General features: G+C 43.5%; 1 protein-coding gene across 1 annotated transcript in view; it reads left to right on the top strand.

Moving 5' to 3' along the window:
* Nucleotides 1-15,617, top strand: part of LOC136576111 (antigen WC1.1-like) — a 175,048-nt gene that overhangs the window by 45,818 nt on the left and 113,613 nt on the right. The window contains exon 5 of the mRNA XM_066575132.1: nucleotides 1,704-2,009. Within this exon, the coding sequence (XP_066431229.1) occupies nucleotides 1,704-2,009 (306 nt within the window). The remainder of the gene's footprint in view (nucleotides 1-1,703; nucleotides 2,010-15,617) is intronic.

Below are 15,617 nucleotides of genomic sequence, written 5' to 3'. Positions count from 1 at the left end.
TTTTATATATCTAGATAACAACCAATCACAGTGCAGCTTTCATGTTACCTCAGCAGTAAGAGAAATAACAACCAATCACAGCGCAACTTTTATTCTGCCTCAGCAATATCAAAAATAGCAACAAATCACAGCGCAGCATTCATTTTACCTCAGCGGCATAATATATAGCCACCAATCACAGCACAGCTTTCATGTTGCCTCAGCAGTATAAGAAATAGCAACCAATCACAGCACAGCTTTCATGTTACCTCAGCATTCTCAATATGTAGCAATTGTCTTGTGAAACGTTCAGTGGATGCATCATTTTGTAGTTGAACACGCCTCCCGTTGCTCGTAATGCCTTTTGCTTTCGTGCTTGAGATGGAAATCAAACGATCTTTGTCTAGGGGGGCATAACTGTTGACGACGCTCGCACTCACCCCACCTATCGTAGGATAGTTGTACTATGCCAGTAATCTTCCCAGGAGTGTACTCAACAACTTCCCAAAGTTTCATGGTGATTGGATAAATGGTGTAGTAGCGCATAACAGACAGACAGACAGACAGACATTTTTATATATGAAGATGATGTCAGGTAGTGAGAGAATTAGATTCCGTACGTAAAATTTGGACGCTAATTATTTTGCGCATAGAATTGAATAATCAAGTTGGGACCCATTAGCGTTTCCTATTTATGACATAATCAATGCTCGTGCCAAATTTCATGTTTCTACAACATCGGGAAGTGAGAGAATTAGTGGCAATGATGGAAATCTAGGAGCCTCCTTCTGGAGTTCCTTCTGTTACCCAAATAGCTCAACTGCAACACAATTGCCGGTGGCCGTTCATATACCATGGCAGCCTTGGGCCTTGTGAAGGCCCCCAGGGCTGTTCTGGATGCTATTAATCCCTTTCTGCCTGTGGGTACTAATATAACAAAATATTAAAAGTCTAGACTCCCTCTTACAATTTTTAGAATAAGAATATTAAAAGAAAAGTTCAATTCCTTAAAATAATGCTTTACTTATCGCACACGGTGACACAATGAACACTGTAAGAAGAAAAAGCACAACAGCAGAGCTGTGTTATTGTGGTCATCCTATTTCCAGGAAAGTTTTATAAAAAGCTTATCAAAAACTGTACATGCCCCAAAATATTACCAATAGAAACGACAGGTCATCCCACAAAAAGCCTTCACACAACCCCATCAATCAAAGAATAAACACAGTGATGTTGGGTGTAAGAATTTTGCTTTAAGACTAGAGATGAGCGAGCGTACTCGGATAAGCACTACTCGTTCGAGTAATTTGCTTTATCCGAGTATCTCTCTGCTCGTCCTGAAAGATTCGGGGCGCGCCGCTGCTGACAGGTGAGTCGCCGCGGGGAGCAGGGGAGAGCGGGCGGGAGAGAGGGAGAGAAAGATCTTACCTCCGTTCCTCCCCGCTCTCCCCTGCAGCTCCCCGCTCCGCGGCGCTCCCCGAATCTTTCAGGACGAGCAGAGAGATACTCGGATAAAGCCAATTACTCGGACGAGTAGTGCTTTACCGAGTACGCTCGCTCATCCTTATTTAAGAATTTTCATTTTTTAAAGTGTCAGATGGAAATTGTGTATTATTGCCAATACAAAATGGAAAAATGACACCTATTCCAAATACTGCATCGTAAGTAGGTGTATTATCACATGTACATATGTGTATATATAAAGTCATACATTTTTCTTACAGAACTTCTGGATCTCCGCCTGGTAGATGGAGCACATGAATGTGAAGGTTGGCTGGAGGTGTATTATAATGGAAGCTGGGGCTCAGTGTGTGATAATGTAATGCCAGTCTTATCAGTCTCTGTTATCTGCAAACATCTGAATTGTGGATCAAAAGGACATCGAGTGGCAGGAGGATATGGTGTTAGGAAAAGACCCTTCTGGGTGGATCATATTAACTGCACCAAGTATAGCAAACTACTTTGGGAATGTCCATCATCTCCATGGAATATAAACTCCTGCAATCATAGAGAACTTGCTTATATAGTATGTGAGTATCTGTATTATTACAAGTTTTAGAATGTATCATATGTATCACCTTTATTGTGTGTTTATTATGTTGTGTATTTGACAAGTCTCTATAATGTAATTGTGCCACATAATGGGTTTCTCCATTTTCAGCTACTGTATGTAGAATTGTATATATAAATTGTACCTGGCATTGTCCTGCACTTGTTACTGATTCCAACTGATCAAGTAATTAACCTTTTTTCTATAACTTCTATAACGTCTTCCCTTTGTAATATCCAATCTTATAAAGACTTGTGCTATATACAGACTATTATACCAGAATACATATAATACTATTCTCACAACAAGTCTACTGTTATCCAATCAGAGAGCAGTTTTAATTTTTTTTAGGACCAGGTTGGATACAGAATACAAGATCTGATTGGTTGCTGTGAACAACGTCTGGGCCTAATATAGAAATGAAAAAGCTTCATTTTAGCTTTACTTCTATAGAAGTGTATTTTACATTTTTGTATTCTTCCCTGCTTAGTAGTTACATTTTGATCATCCTTTCAGTGATCTTACTGAAGATTTCTGTAAACTGACCATGTACATAAGATATCAGCTGAACAATCTATGAAGGTACCTTTACAAGGTTTCTAAGTGCCTGACAGCTGTCCCAGTGATTATCGCTCCTTGCTTTTACACTGGATAGATAGTCTGATGGATAATGTAGGCAGAACGCCCCAGAGATGACTTCCAGCCACCCACCTCCATTTACAATAACCAGGAGTCATTTAAAGGTAGAGTAACTCGAGTCTACTTTAAACGAGAAGCCACTCAGTAGTCATTCCCTATCAGTGAGCTAAAATGGAATGACTAGCGACAACTGATCGACTTCTTACTCAATGCCCTGTCAGGAACCATGTTTATACGTGCCTGTAGTCACCCATAGTTGCTCTTTTCATTATTTGGGTGACCATAGGCCCATGTAAAGGTACCGTTACTCAACAACAATCTCCTGTAAGCTTCCTATGAACATGTACTGTTCAGTCAATGCAGACAAGGTGCAGGTTTATTCAAAAGGGTAGACGGAAACAACCTGCTGCCATATTACTTCTATCATCAGGACATCTCCTAATATAATAGAAGAGCAATTGAAATCAAATCTATCATCCCTGATACTCTTTCCCGAAATATCAGTCATTAAGGGTCTGACAGTATACCCAAAAACACTCATTGTCAAAATAAATCAAGCCCTATAAGTAGTTGTCAGAATCAAATGAAACGTTATAGTGTGATTGTAACATTGATAAAATGTAAGCGATTACAATATCAGAGCAAAAGGATAATTTATGGCAGACAACAAAACACTTTGAAGGGAGACTCCAGTACTCTGTTGGTTCACCCCTAGATCTCTAGTCACTAGCAGGCCATCATCACTGCCCAAACTGAAGCTGGATTAATCGCTGAAGACAACCTGGTTCTACCCCATAGCACTCCAGTTTCATCATTCTCGACACCAGACCAAATGGAGGCGATAGTGGGTGGATGTCAAAGGCAATACACATAATAGGTGCAGTGACACCAAATGTCCTTCAGTCAAGCACCTGAAAATGGGTCTGACAGACACAGGGGCCTGTAGCAATGGTGCCACCTGTCTCTGGATAGTGGACATCTTCTCAACAGTGAAGTTTGATGGAGGTTCTGTTATGGTGTGGAGGTGTTTCTGCAGGGAAGGACTAGGGCCATAGGTTATAGTGAAGTCGACCTTCAACCCCAATGGATACGGAGACATTCTGGATAATGCGATTGTTCCGAGCAGGAGAAACCACATAATCTTGTAGATATGACACCTTTTAAAGGCTAACCAAAATACATGATGTTATAATGAGCTTCCGAACCAATGCAGTGTTCTTCTTCAGGCTTAAATAGAATAGATCCAAAGAGGCATGAATATTTATACGGACGCATTACACACATACTTATGACAAGGCACAGGCATGGATGTGATTGGTTTGCACTTAAAAGGAATACTGCAACAGAAACAGACATTTTTTTTTACTAGACACTGATAAGGGAGTGAACGTTTATGGTCTCTGAATTACTGTTGGGGGGAGGGGTCACAAGGCCAGAAGTGTTATCTGTGCTATACAGTTCTCATTCCCTGCCATTCACCCATAAAACCTTGTGAATAATTTAGCCTTCTATTAAAGGTCTCAAAAGTTCTTATAAATTTATACTCCCAAATTCTTCTATGGCTTTGAGACTTGAAACCACCCTTTAACATCATAACTCTCATATCTCCTATGTCATGTTCATGACAGGTAATTCTCTCTTTCTCTGTTTAATCGTGGCGGAGATCTCATCTTGGCTGTCACTTTTTGCCCTGTTTCTCCAACATAAAGGCCCCCAACAGGACATTTACTGCACATGATCAGGTACATAACATCAGATGTGAAACTGAGAATGTCCCTGGGATAGTCCTGCTGTGTGTTGGGGATCCGTATCCTGTCCGCAGTCCATACATGTCAGCAGGTCTTACAGCTCCTTACATTACAGGGATAAGTTCCGTTTTGTGTGTCAGAGGACAATGCACACCTGATTATAAGTTTCCTCAAATTTGGAGGTTGCCTTTAACACAGAAGTGGAGGGTCTGGGAATATGGTTTTCAGACGGTCATCCTTGTGTAGGGTATGGTTGAGTTTCTTTTTTTTATTAATTCACTTTTTATTGAAAAAGATTTTCATACAGGGTATTCAACCTTACATAAGTACTAACTGTTTGTCCATAATTCAATAACAAGAAATACAAAGAGTATTTAACAGAATTTGTGTGCGAGTATAACCGTCATGACTGTAAACCCTTATCAAATGGACATATATCTGGGCTGCCCAGTCTGGTCAGACACCCGGCTCTGAAGTTTAATTATCTGGCCAGAGTGGGCATAGGTCATCACATTCAAGTACCTATAATTATAAAAACTTTACAACTTATCAGTAAGGTAAGGCTTAAAGGCTAAGAGGGGGGGGGGAACAAAGGGGGAGGGGTGGAGACGGGGGGGAGAGGGGGAGGGGTGGAGGAGAGGGGGAGGGGGGAGGAGGAGGGGGGGCAATGTCAAATCTCCGTATTTAGACTTCAGACTTTGGATCTGCGCTTAACGCCACTTAGATGGTCGAGGTGTATACACCGGTGCCTCCCACACGTCACCTACTTCAATTCTTTTGTGAGTAACAATATTACTTCCACATATCTCTTAGGTCCCTGAGGTGTTTTTCAGGTTAAGGTTAAGGTTAAGATTAAGACGCCTGGATGCAGGCGGTCACGCCCCCGCCGGGGGATTGCGGGGACGCGAGCACCCGAGCAGCGTTCTCCCAATGTCTCCAACTTGGTAAATCTCAGGACACTTTAAAGTTCTGTGGCTCTGTGAGTGGGAGGGGGTTAAGGGGTTAATCTGTCATGTTTCGAATCCGGTGGGGTGATAGGGTTCAGAGCTAATGTGAGTATGTTGTTCCGGTGTATGACATTTAAGGGTTAAATTTGTTGTGTGAGGTAAATTATTTCCAGCTAGTGTCTATTCTTGTTCGCCACTTGGGTTTGTCTCTGCTTCAGCGCGATCTGGTCTCTTCTCCAGTGGAATCAGCTGGAAAGGGTATAATAGAGGCTCTGGTGGAGCCCCTCATCTCGGGTGTAGAGGGGTTCTCTCCGGGAAATCAGCCTTGTGATGTGGTGCTAGAGCAAAAGTTTACCCAAGGCGACCATATGGTCAAGAATGTTGGGTATGTCGAGTTTGTCCAGCTAAGGATCTCCTCAAACTGGTATATCTGGTTGATCTTCGTTTTCCACATCTTGATGGAGGGGGGTGTTGGGTTTCTCCAATGTAGCGGGATTAAGGCTTTAGCTGCCGTTACCATAAATGCGGCTAGTTTGTCTTTTAGGGGATTAAATGACTTGTTTGGTCTATTTAATATTATTGTGTCTGGGGTTAAGATAATTGCTTTTCCGAGGATTTTATGCATTTCGCTTTCAATCTCTGCCCAAAAGGGTTTAATTAGCTTGCAGTTCTACCAGATGTGTAAGTAAGAACCTCCTGGCATCTCCAGCACCTGTTTGATTCCGCAAGTTTGTAGTTGTACAACCACTCAGGGGTTTTATACCATCTAGACAGTAATTTATAGTTGTTTTCTTGGAGACGAACGCATAGAGATACGCCATAAGAAGCTTTAAATATCGTTTTAATATCTGCTTCGGATAACTTAATGTCTAACTCCTTCTCCCACGAGGCGATATAAGTTGGTCTGCCTAGTGTGTGAGGCGTTGTGAAATTTTTAGCCATAGAGGAAATTTTCCTCAATTCTGTGTTTTGGGATGTTAATAACCTTTCGAATTCCGTTGTTGGTCTAGTAGAGGGGAAATCTTTTTTAAATGTAGCAATTGTGTTCTCAATGTGCATAATGTGGAGGTTTTGTAGTTTTTTTTGTAAGCCTAGAGAGTTAATGATAGTGGAGGGTTCCTCATGCATGATGTTTTGAAGGTCATGAATTGTGTTTTCTTCAAAAATGTTCCAGAGGTTCTCTGGAATCCAGGTCTTAGGATGTTTGATGGTGTTGGGGAGAAGACTTAGCGGTGCGTATGGCGATGGCGAGGGAGCCAACTTGTGGGAAAGGGTGTCCCAGGTCTCGCAGATGCCTCTCAGCAGGATACTAAAATCTTTGGCCCGGTATGTTTTTGGGCAGGGAAGCAACAGATCTCTTATGAGGTTGTTTCCATAGGTTTGTTGCGCGATTTTTCTCAATTTATGGCTTTTGATCGGGGCCACCATTCCCAGCCATCTATTTAGGTTTATTGCCTTGTAGTATTCCAATATGTTAGGGAGACCCACTCCTCCGTGTTGTCTTCTTCTAGACATTAAAGAATATGCTAGGCGCGGGCGTTTGTATTTCCAGAAGAAACGTGAGAATTGGGAATTGATTTTTTTAAAGAAGGATTTGGGTATGTGTATTGGTAGCATTTGTAATTTGTATAGGGTTTTGGGTAAAATGTATGTTTTAATGAGATTTTTCCTCCCGAACCAGGAAATTATGGGTAGGTTATATGCGGTAAGGAGTGATGTGATTTCTGTTATTAACGGTCCCAAGTTGTTCTCATAGAGTTTGGAGAGGTTATTTGTGATTTTGATACCTAGATAGTCTAATGAGTGATCTGTCCATTTGAAAGGGGATGATCCCTTCACTTCTTTTGCCCTGTGGGGGGGGGGGGGGGCAGCGAAATATTAAGAATTACCGATTTGTTAAAATTCACTTTTAGGTTGGAAAAACTACCGTATTTATCCAGCAGGTGAATTAGGCTATTGAGACCCTGTGCCGGGTTTGTGATTAAGAATAGTACATCATCCGCGAAGGCAGCGGATTGTATACAATCCCCTCCAACCTCTAAGCCTCGAATTTCGGGAGATTGTCTAACCGCCTGAAGGAGAATTTCCAATGTAAGGTTGAATAGTGTGGGGAAAAGTGGGCATCCCTGGCGCGTGCCGTTTGTTATGTTGAATGGTTGAGATAAGGTATCATTAATTTTTATTCTGGCGTAGGGTTTTGCATAGAGGGAGAAGATAGCGTCGATAAGTTGGCGAGGGAAATTAAATTTGTCTAAAGTCGCTCGCATGAATGACCAATTTACCCTATCGAAAGCTTTTTCAGCATCGATCCCCAGGAAAATTAGGGGAATGTTCTTTTTCTTAGCATATTGTATCGAGTGCAATAGTATTGCGGCGTTGTCCTTTCCCTCTCTACCTTTAACGAAACCTGACTGTTCGTCAGAAACTAGTTTGGGTATAATTCTGCTCAGGCGATTAGCAATTATTTTTGCCCAGATTTTTATATCTACGTTCAGTAGAGAGATTGGGCGGTAGTTGTTGCATAGGGTTGGATCTTTGCCTTCTTTATGTATTAAGGTGATGTGGGCCTCCTGCGTTTGTGTGGGGAATGAAGCTCCGTTCATAATTGCGTTTAACGTCGTTCTAAGATGGGGTTCCAGACTTTGTAGAAGTGTTTTATAGTAGCCTGTAGTGAGGCCATCGGGGCCCGGGCTCTTCCCGTTAGGGAAGCTATTTATTACTTCTGTCAGTTCTTCTTGACTCACTGGGGCCAGAAGATCTGTGGCTTCTTCTGTGTTAATTTTGGGGAGAGAGAGCTTTTTAAGGAAAATCTCCATGTCCTTGTGTTTTCTTTCAAGGTCTGTTTGTGTGAGTGTACCTTCAATGTTGTATAGATTTGTGTAGTAGTTATGGAATTCTGTCGCTATATCCTTGGATGATGTAGCCTTCCCACCCGAGTCTTTTTTGATTTCTTTAATATGAGTTTTTTCCCTCGCTTTTTTAATGAGGGTTGACATCAGCTTGCCTCCCTTATCCCCATGAGCATATAGCTTTTGTTTGTAATTTATAGAGAATTTAGTGAACTTTTTGTCCAGAATTGACCTTAATTGATCCCTGAGGAAAATTAGTTCGGATTGTACCTTTTCTACTAGTGCAAGTTTTCTTTTTTGCTCTAGGGATGCAATTTTTGTTAAAAGGTCATCTATTTTCTTTTGTTTCTGTTTCTTAAGTTTCGAGCCTAGGGAGATGAACAGGCCTCTCACGAAAGCCTTGTGCGTTTCCCATATCAAGGGAGCATTTGTGTTGTCTTTTGAATTAATCTCAAAAAATTCAGAGAGATTTTTTATCAGCTCTTGTTTATATTCCTCTTCTCTTAATATCGACTCGTTCAAGGACCATCTCCATTCCCCTAGGTTGTTCGAAAATATAATTAGACTCGTGTGCATTGGGGCGTGGTCTGAAATTGTTATACAGTCTATTTGGGAACTGTGTATTGCTTTTAGTAGATTGTTTGACACGAAAATGTAATCGAGTCTCTGATGTGAGGTGTGAATGTGCGAGTAAAATGTGAAATCTTTTACTCCTGGGTGTCTATATCTCCAAGAGTCAGTTAAATTTAGTTCCTGCAAAGCTAGATGAATTTTTTTAAGCGCCCTCTGCGAGACCTGGGACTTGCCCCTTGAAGTATCTAGTAACGGGTTTAATGTCACATTAAGATCCCCGCCTAAAATCACATGGCCCACCGCAAAGGCTCTCAGTGTATGCAGAGTATCCGTGAGCCACTTGGTTTGGTTCGTATTGGGTACATAGATGTTAGCTAGGGTGTACGGGACTCCCCCTATTTTACCTTTAACGAATATAAAGCGTCCCTCTGTATCTGTTAGTTGTTTTTCGCACTGAAAGGGTAGATCTTTGTGAATTGCAATAGTAACACCCTTAGAGGCTGAGGAAGGGTTGCAGCTGTGGAACCATTGTTTAAAATGGTTTTTTGGGAGGGTTGGGATCTTGTTACTTTTAAAATGGGTCTCTTGGAGGAATGCGATTTTGGTTTTGCTTTTTCTCAGTAGCCATATCATATGATGTCTTTTGTTAGGGGAGTTTAAACCTTTAGCGTTGAAGGTGGTGAATGTTACGCTTCCTGTCTGAGGAGATGTGGAGTTTTTTTGTTGTTTTTTCCGTTTATGTTGTGGGGTTTCAGTGTTATCAAGATGTCTCGCAGACATCTTTCTGGGTTTTGTATACGTATAGATTTGCGCGGAGGGTGGAGGTAGTGGGGAAAATGGGATAGACTGTTAGCAGAAGAACTGTAGTTAACGTTGGGTTCTTGACTGGGGGGTAGGTGTCCAGTCTACTGTTATATGGTCTGTGGTTGTTTAGTGTGGATCAGAAGCACCCCGACAACCTCCCCTTGCGGGTCTCTGTTGTCGGTGTCTTTCTCATCATGGTACTGCCCCTGAATAAGGGCGGATGTTAGAGTTCTGTGTGTAGTAGGTTCACTCACGTGTGCGACCTCCCCTGGTGGCGCGTGGACAGGTGTTATTCTCAGTTCCGCCTATGACGTCCGGGGAATTTCTCTCCGCCCTCTGGACGGACACCTCCCTCCATTAGCAAAGTCCTGTTGTTTTGACTCAACCTGGATATGGAGAAAGGCTAATCGGGACCGTAGAAAGTAGACGAGATGAGAGATAGAAGGAAAAAAAAGGCACGTTAACTTAAAACCATAATGAGTGTAACTGTTTCCTTCGCAGCCAACATGACACAATCTGCCTAGGAACATCTTATAACCGGAGCACGTAGGTGGGCCACCCCGATCAGGCAGCTCTCTCGCTGCGATCCCCGGGTAGGGAGGAACCCGGCGGACCGACCCCCGTACGACCCCCGGGCCCCACCCAGCCCCAGGTCCCACTCCCCCGCTCCGAACTCCCCTCATGCATAATCACAATCATTTAGAGCTAAAACGCCTCCATCAAAGCAGATTTTAAGATCCTCTGCCTCAACGTCCGGTGCTCACTCCCTTCTCCTATGTTAGTCCGGAAGCTCGAAAAGAGGGGATCACAAGATCTCTTCCATGCGTACTTGAGTCATGCGAGGGGAAGCCCACCATCACCTCCTTTGTAATAACGTAACTGGTAAAGTAGGCAGTGTGGAGAAGGCCGTATAGTTCTCAGGAAGCCAAAGTCGCGTGACTGAGTCTCACTCTCGTTGGTCCACAGCGCCACTCCTTTGAGAGGTCGTCACTACTCCAACAACAAGAAGAAGTCCCTTAAAGTGTCCTAAGATGCGGTTTTTGCGCCATGTTTTTTGCTTCTAGGTGGTTTGAACTTTGTTGTTGACTTCCAGGACTCTCCCTCCGGGAGCGGAGGTATAGTTAGATCATATTGTGTCGGCATCCAGGAAGGAATATCTATTGGATCTATTTTCAGTTGTTGCCAAATCGCCTCGAGATCTTCCGGGGTTCTGACCGTCAATCTGTGTCCTCCATCATTGATTGCTAGGCCAAATGGAAACAGCCAGGAATATTGGATTCTTTTTGATTTCAGAGCTTCTAGAAGCGGTCGCAGTATCCGCCTTTTTGCCAGAGTGGATGGCGCTATGTCTTGGAAGAAGAGTAATGTTGCGTCGTTGTATTTAAAATTCTGACGAGATCTGGCGGCATTTAAAATAGCACTTGTGTCTGTGAAGGATAGTAGACCGCAAATAACATCTCTTGGCGGGTCACCGTTTTTTGGTTTGGGTCTGATTGCTCTGTGTATTCTCTCGATTTGGATTTGTGTGACTCTCTCTTCTCCCAGTAAGTCTGGGAAAATTTCTTCAGCCACTTTGCGTAAGGATTCTGCTGCCCAGGATTCCGGGAGACCTTTTATCCGGACATTACAGCGCCTGCTGCAATTTTCTTGATCCTCAATTAAAGTAAGCGCTCGGTCAAGATATGAGCGGTGGACCCCCACTACTTGCGTGGTGGCTTTTGCGTGTTCTATAATGGCTGAGCATGAACCTTCCAGGTCCTCCACTCTGTGGGCTATTTGTTGTAACTCGGTTTTGATGTCCGCCAGTTCTGACATTATTGGTTGGGTGACTTTCAGGAGTGCTTTTTGAAGGAAAGATTTGGAAATTTGGGCATTGAGGTCACACTCTTCTTCTTCCATATCACTGTCTAGTTCTGAGTCTGGGGTTGCTTGGTCAGAAGGGTTTTGTAAGGGGAGCGGTTTTGCAGAAGTACTTGGATATTGTAAGCTTTTCTTTTTTAGAAATTTCTGCATGTCAACTTGATTTTTTTGCCCTTTTGGTGTATTTGGTGGATCGCAGCTGCGATCTCTGCTACCCTTCACCATTCTGTGCGATTGTAAGAGGTTTGTAGAAGTTTGTCTGACGGTCAGAAGGGCCCCGGGAATTAGCCGTAATTTGTTGTGTCTGGCGCTATGGGTCAGGTCGAGGTGTGACTTCCTCCACACTAGTTAGAATTCAGCCTGTCATCTTTGTAGGTGAGCTTCAGCCCATGAAAAGATGGTATTGCAAGATGACAGAGGAAAAATTAAATTTTGTGGTTTTAGCAGACTTATATATATATGGTCCTGAAAAATTGCGTTGTAGATCTGTGTATTACAGTTCTGTAGAGGATTTGGACAATGCTTTTGGCAGGGATTCTTCTTCTCAGTAATCCAGTAAGCTATATGCTTGTTGGTGGTGAAAAATTATTTAGCGAGATGCAGTGCAAGCCCACGTGTGTCCGAAGACTGCAAAAATTGAAGAAGTTATGGAGCTGGGTAAACCAGCTCCGAAAAAATTAGGGCAGTGCCCTTTTGCAGGTTTTATTTAGCTTTAGCTTGTGCTATTTGGGCTGAAAGCCCCTTTGGGCTACGTCCTCTGCTCTCTCTAATGGCCGCAGGCACGATGGGGGAAGAGGGAGGGGGGGCGGTAAGGCGGGAGATTCAGACGGGAAACAGGTTTGCTGGAGAGGAGCTGGAGTTATAGTTAAAATGGACGTTCCCTTAGCTCTGGAGAGATTGCCTAGTATGTGGGTAGGCTTAACAGGGTCTCCGGTACTCACAGCTTTAGAGATCGTAGTTTCTCTCCTTCCTGCCGGTTGCCGCGGCTCCCGCTCGCGGGGCTGTCTGGAGGAGCGTCCTGTCAGCTGTTCTTGTTCCCCGAGCTCTCCTCAGCTTCTCTCCGCTAGCGCTGCTGGTATGAGCTCACCGGGGATCCTCCGCTTCAAGGGAACAGATTCTTTAATGCTCCTCCGTGCGCATCGCTCCCTCTCCTCACCCCCGCTCCCCTGCAGGGCTCCGCTCCGGCTCTGCGCTCCGGGACTCCCGGTGCCCCGATTTCGTAGGGGAAACCGCTCAAACTGTGCCTTGCACTGCAGGAAGGTTCTGTCAGATGGTGTGAGAGGCACTTGCTGGCTAAAAAACGCCAAAAGAAGCCTTGAAAACCTCTATGGCTCCGGAGCCACGTTTCAGTGCATCCTCACACTCTGCAGGCTTGGCCACGCCCCCCATGGTTGAGTTTCTTTGCAGTTTTCATTAGTATCTCTAGCAGCGGATTGTAGGTCACTACTAGAGGTATACGATTCTTTCTCTTTTTTCTCTGTGTATCGGGGTAGTTTTTCCTGGGTATCCTGGTGGCTCTGGTGATTTGTTCATCAATTGAGGTGGCATGGTAGCACTGATTTAAAAATGTCATTTCAAAATGGTATAGATGTTCTTCTCTGTCTGTTGGGTTGGAGTAGATCCGGTTGTATCTGATGGCCTGCCTGGTAGATGATGGACTTTTTGATGTGTTTCAGGTGGGAACTGTCCCATCTGCAGTAGGTAGGCCCATTAATCGGTTTCCAGTATAGGAATGTCTGTATTGAGCTATTTGAAATTTTTATGATGGTGTCCGAAAAGTTGATTTCGGTATACGAGTAACTTAATATCAGGTTTATGGTGGGGTGGAATGAACTGAATCTCTCATGGAATTGTATTAATTCTTGTTTGGTGTTAATCCAGATGATTATGATGTCAGCAATGTAGCGGATGTAGGCTAGTGGTTTGCTGGAGCAGGAGGTCAGAAAGTCACTCTCCATTTTTGCCATGCAAAGGTTGGCATATTGCAGTGCCATTTTACTGCCCATGGCGGTACCGGTGAGTTGCAGGAATATCTCTTTGCCAAAGGACTCACTTTTGAACAGCCACATAGGACTAACCATGTAAAAAAAACAGTCCTCCTGCAAGTCCATGCTGGCTATAAAATGTCTAGACTGACTGATCATCAACTCAGAGCCGAAACTACTGAAGTTAGAAACATGAAATTTGGACTGTAGCTTCTTTGTATAATGTAAAGATCCACTTCATAAAGATTTTTTGAAATTCAACCCCTACCGAGAAGAAAAGAGGGGTCAAGGTTTGTATGGGAAAACAATATCTAATGCATCTATGAGCTTGAAACTTGGCAAAGATAATGTTGGACAAACGCTTTTTACCGATTATTAAAAACATTGACCTAAATATTTGCCCAGCTGCTGCTAATTTGCAGAATCCACCATAAGTGTGAAGTCACGACATATCAGCAAAATAGTCAGCAGAACTGTCATAATTATTCCCATCGCTATCATGGGATAAAATTGTGAAATCTTCCTAGTGATCCACCCCGTGCTCCAATGTCTCCTCACGCACTTCTCTGGCCATGACTTGAGTATCGTACAAAGTACAGGATATTGCTTTAAACAGGCAAGCACCATCACAAATAATAGGTACGATAGTATGAGGCACCATTAAACCTTTAACAACCATTGTAGATAAAATATATGAAAGCTGCCTTTGTGTTCCATAGCAACCAATCATAGCACAGCTTTCATTTTAACTCAGCAGTATAAGCAAAGAAAGCTGCACTGAAATTGGTTGCTATTAGAGATGAGCGAACGTACTCGTTTGGGGTGATTTCGCAATCGAGCATCGCTTTTTTCGAGTAACTGACTACTCGAGCAAAAAGATTTGGGGGGCGCCGGGGGGGCGGTGGGATGGAGCGGGGGGTAGCAGTGGGGAACAGGGGGGAGCTCTCTCCCCCCCCCCCCCACGCTCCCCTCTGCAACCCCCTGCTCACCCCTGGCACCCCCCAAATCTTTTCACCTGAGTAGTCAGTTACTTGAAAAAAGCGATGCTCGATTTCGGAATCGCCCCAAACGAGTACGTTCGCTCATCTCTAGTTGCTATACTACTGGGGTAAAATGAAAGCTTCAGTGTTATTGGTTGCATTTCACTTCAAAGACAGATTTTCTTTTAGACAGCTTTTATAAGGGTGTGGTGCGCATAGCAACCAATCACCATGCAGCTTTTATTTCTTATGCTGCTGAGGTAAAGTGAAAGCTGTGCTGTGATTGGTTGTTATGGGCAACAAAGACTGATTTTCTTTTAGACAGCTGTCATAAGAGTGTGGTGATTGCCTGCTTTTCCATGGACCATTCTGTATTATCAGTCACACATATGTATGGAAATATAATTTTGCTTGTTACCCTACTGCTGGCATGTTCTCCTAATTCAGAAATGGCTGATAACTGGGAGCAATAGATAACATTTTTAAAAGGAGGAGATGTTGGAGCACGTGGTGAATCACTGGGTTGATTTAGCCATTTTCATAGAATGCTTGAGTTGTAAGAGACCTCCTGGGTCATTAGGTCCAACCCCCTGCTCAATGCAGGATTCACTAAATCATCCCAGACAGATATTTGTCCAGCCTTTGTTTGAACACTTCCATTGAAGGAGAACTCCCCCCCCTCCTGTGGTAACCTGTTCCACTCATTGATCCCCCTCTCTGTCTAATATCTAATCTGTGGCTCCTCCCTTTCAGTTTCATCCCATTGCTTCTAGTCTTTCCTTGTACTGATGAGAATAGGGCTGATCCCTCTGCACTGTGACGGCCCCTCAGATATTTGTAGACCGCTATTAAGTCTCCTCTCAGCCTTCTTTTTTGCAAGCTGCACATTTGTTGATCCCTTAACCGTTCTTCATAAGACATGATTTGCAGACCACTCACCATCTTTGTAACTCTTCTCTGAACTTGCTCCAGTTTGTCTATGTCTTGTATAAAGTGGGGTGCCCAGAACTGGACCCAGTATTCCAGATGAGGTCTGACTAAGGAAGAGTAGAGGGGGATAATGACCTCACGTGATCTAGACTCTATGCTTCTCTTCATACATCCCAGAATTGTGTTTTTTGATGCTGCTTTATACTGTTGACTCCTGTTCAGTCTGTGATCAATTAGTATACCCAAGTCTTTAGGCCCATTTACACGGAGCAA

The sequence above is a fragment of the Eleutherodactylus coqui genome, chromosome 8 (assembly GCF_035609145.1).
Source record: "Eleutherodactylus coqui strain aEleCoq1 chromosome 8, aEleCoq1.hap1, whole genome shotgun sequence".
NCBI classification, from domain to species: domain Eukaryota; kingdom Metazoa; phylum Chordata; class Amphibia; order Anura; family Eleutherodactylidae; genus Eleutherodactylus; species Eleutherodactylus coqui.
The sequence above is the reverse complement of the archived record's forward strand: the minus strand, read 5'-3'. Positions and strand labels throughout refer to the sequence as shown.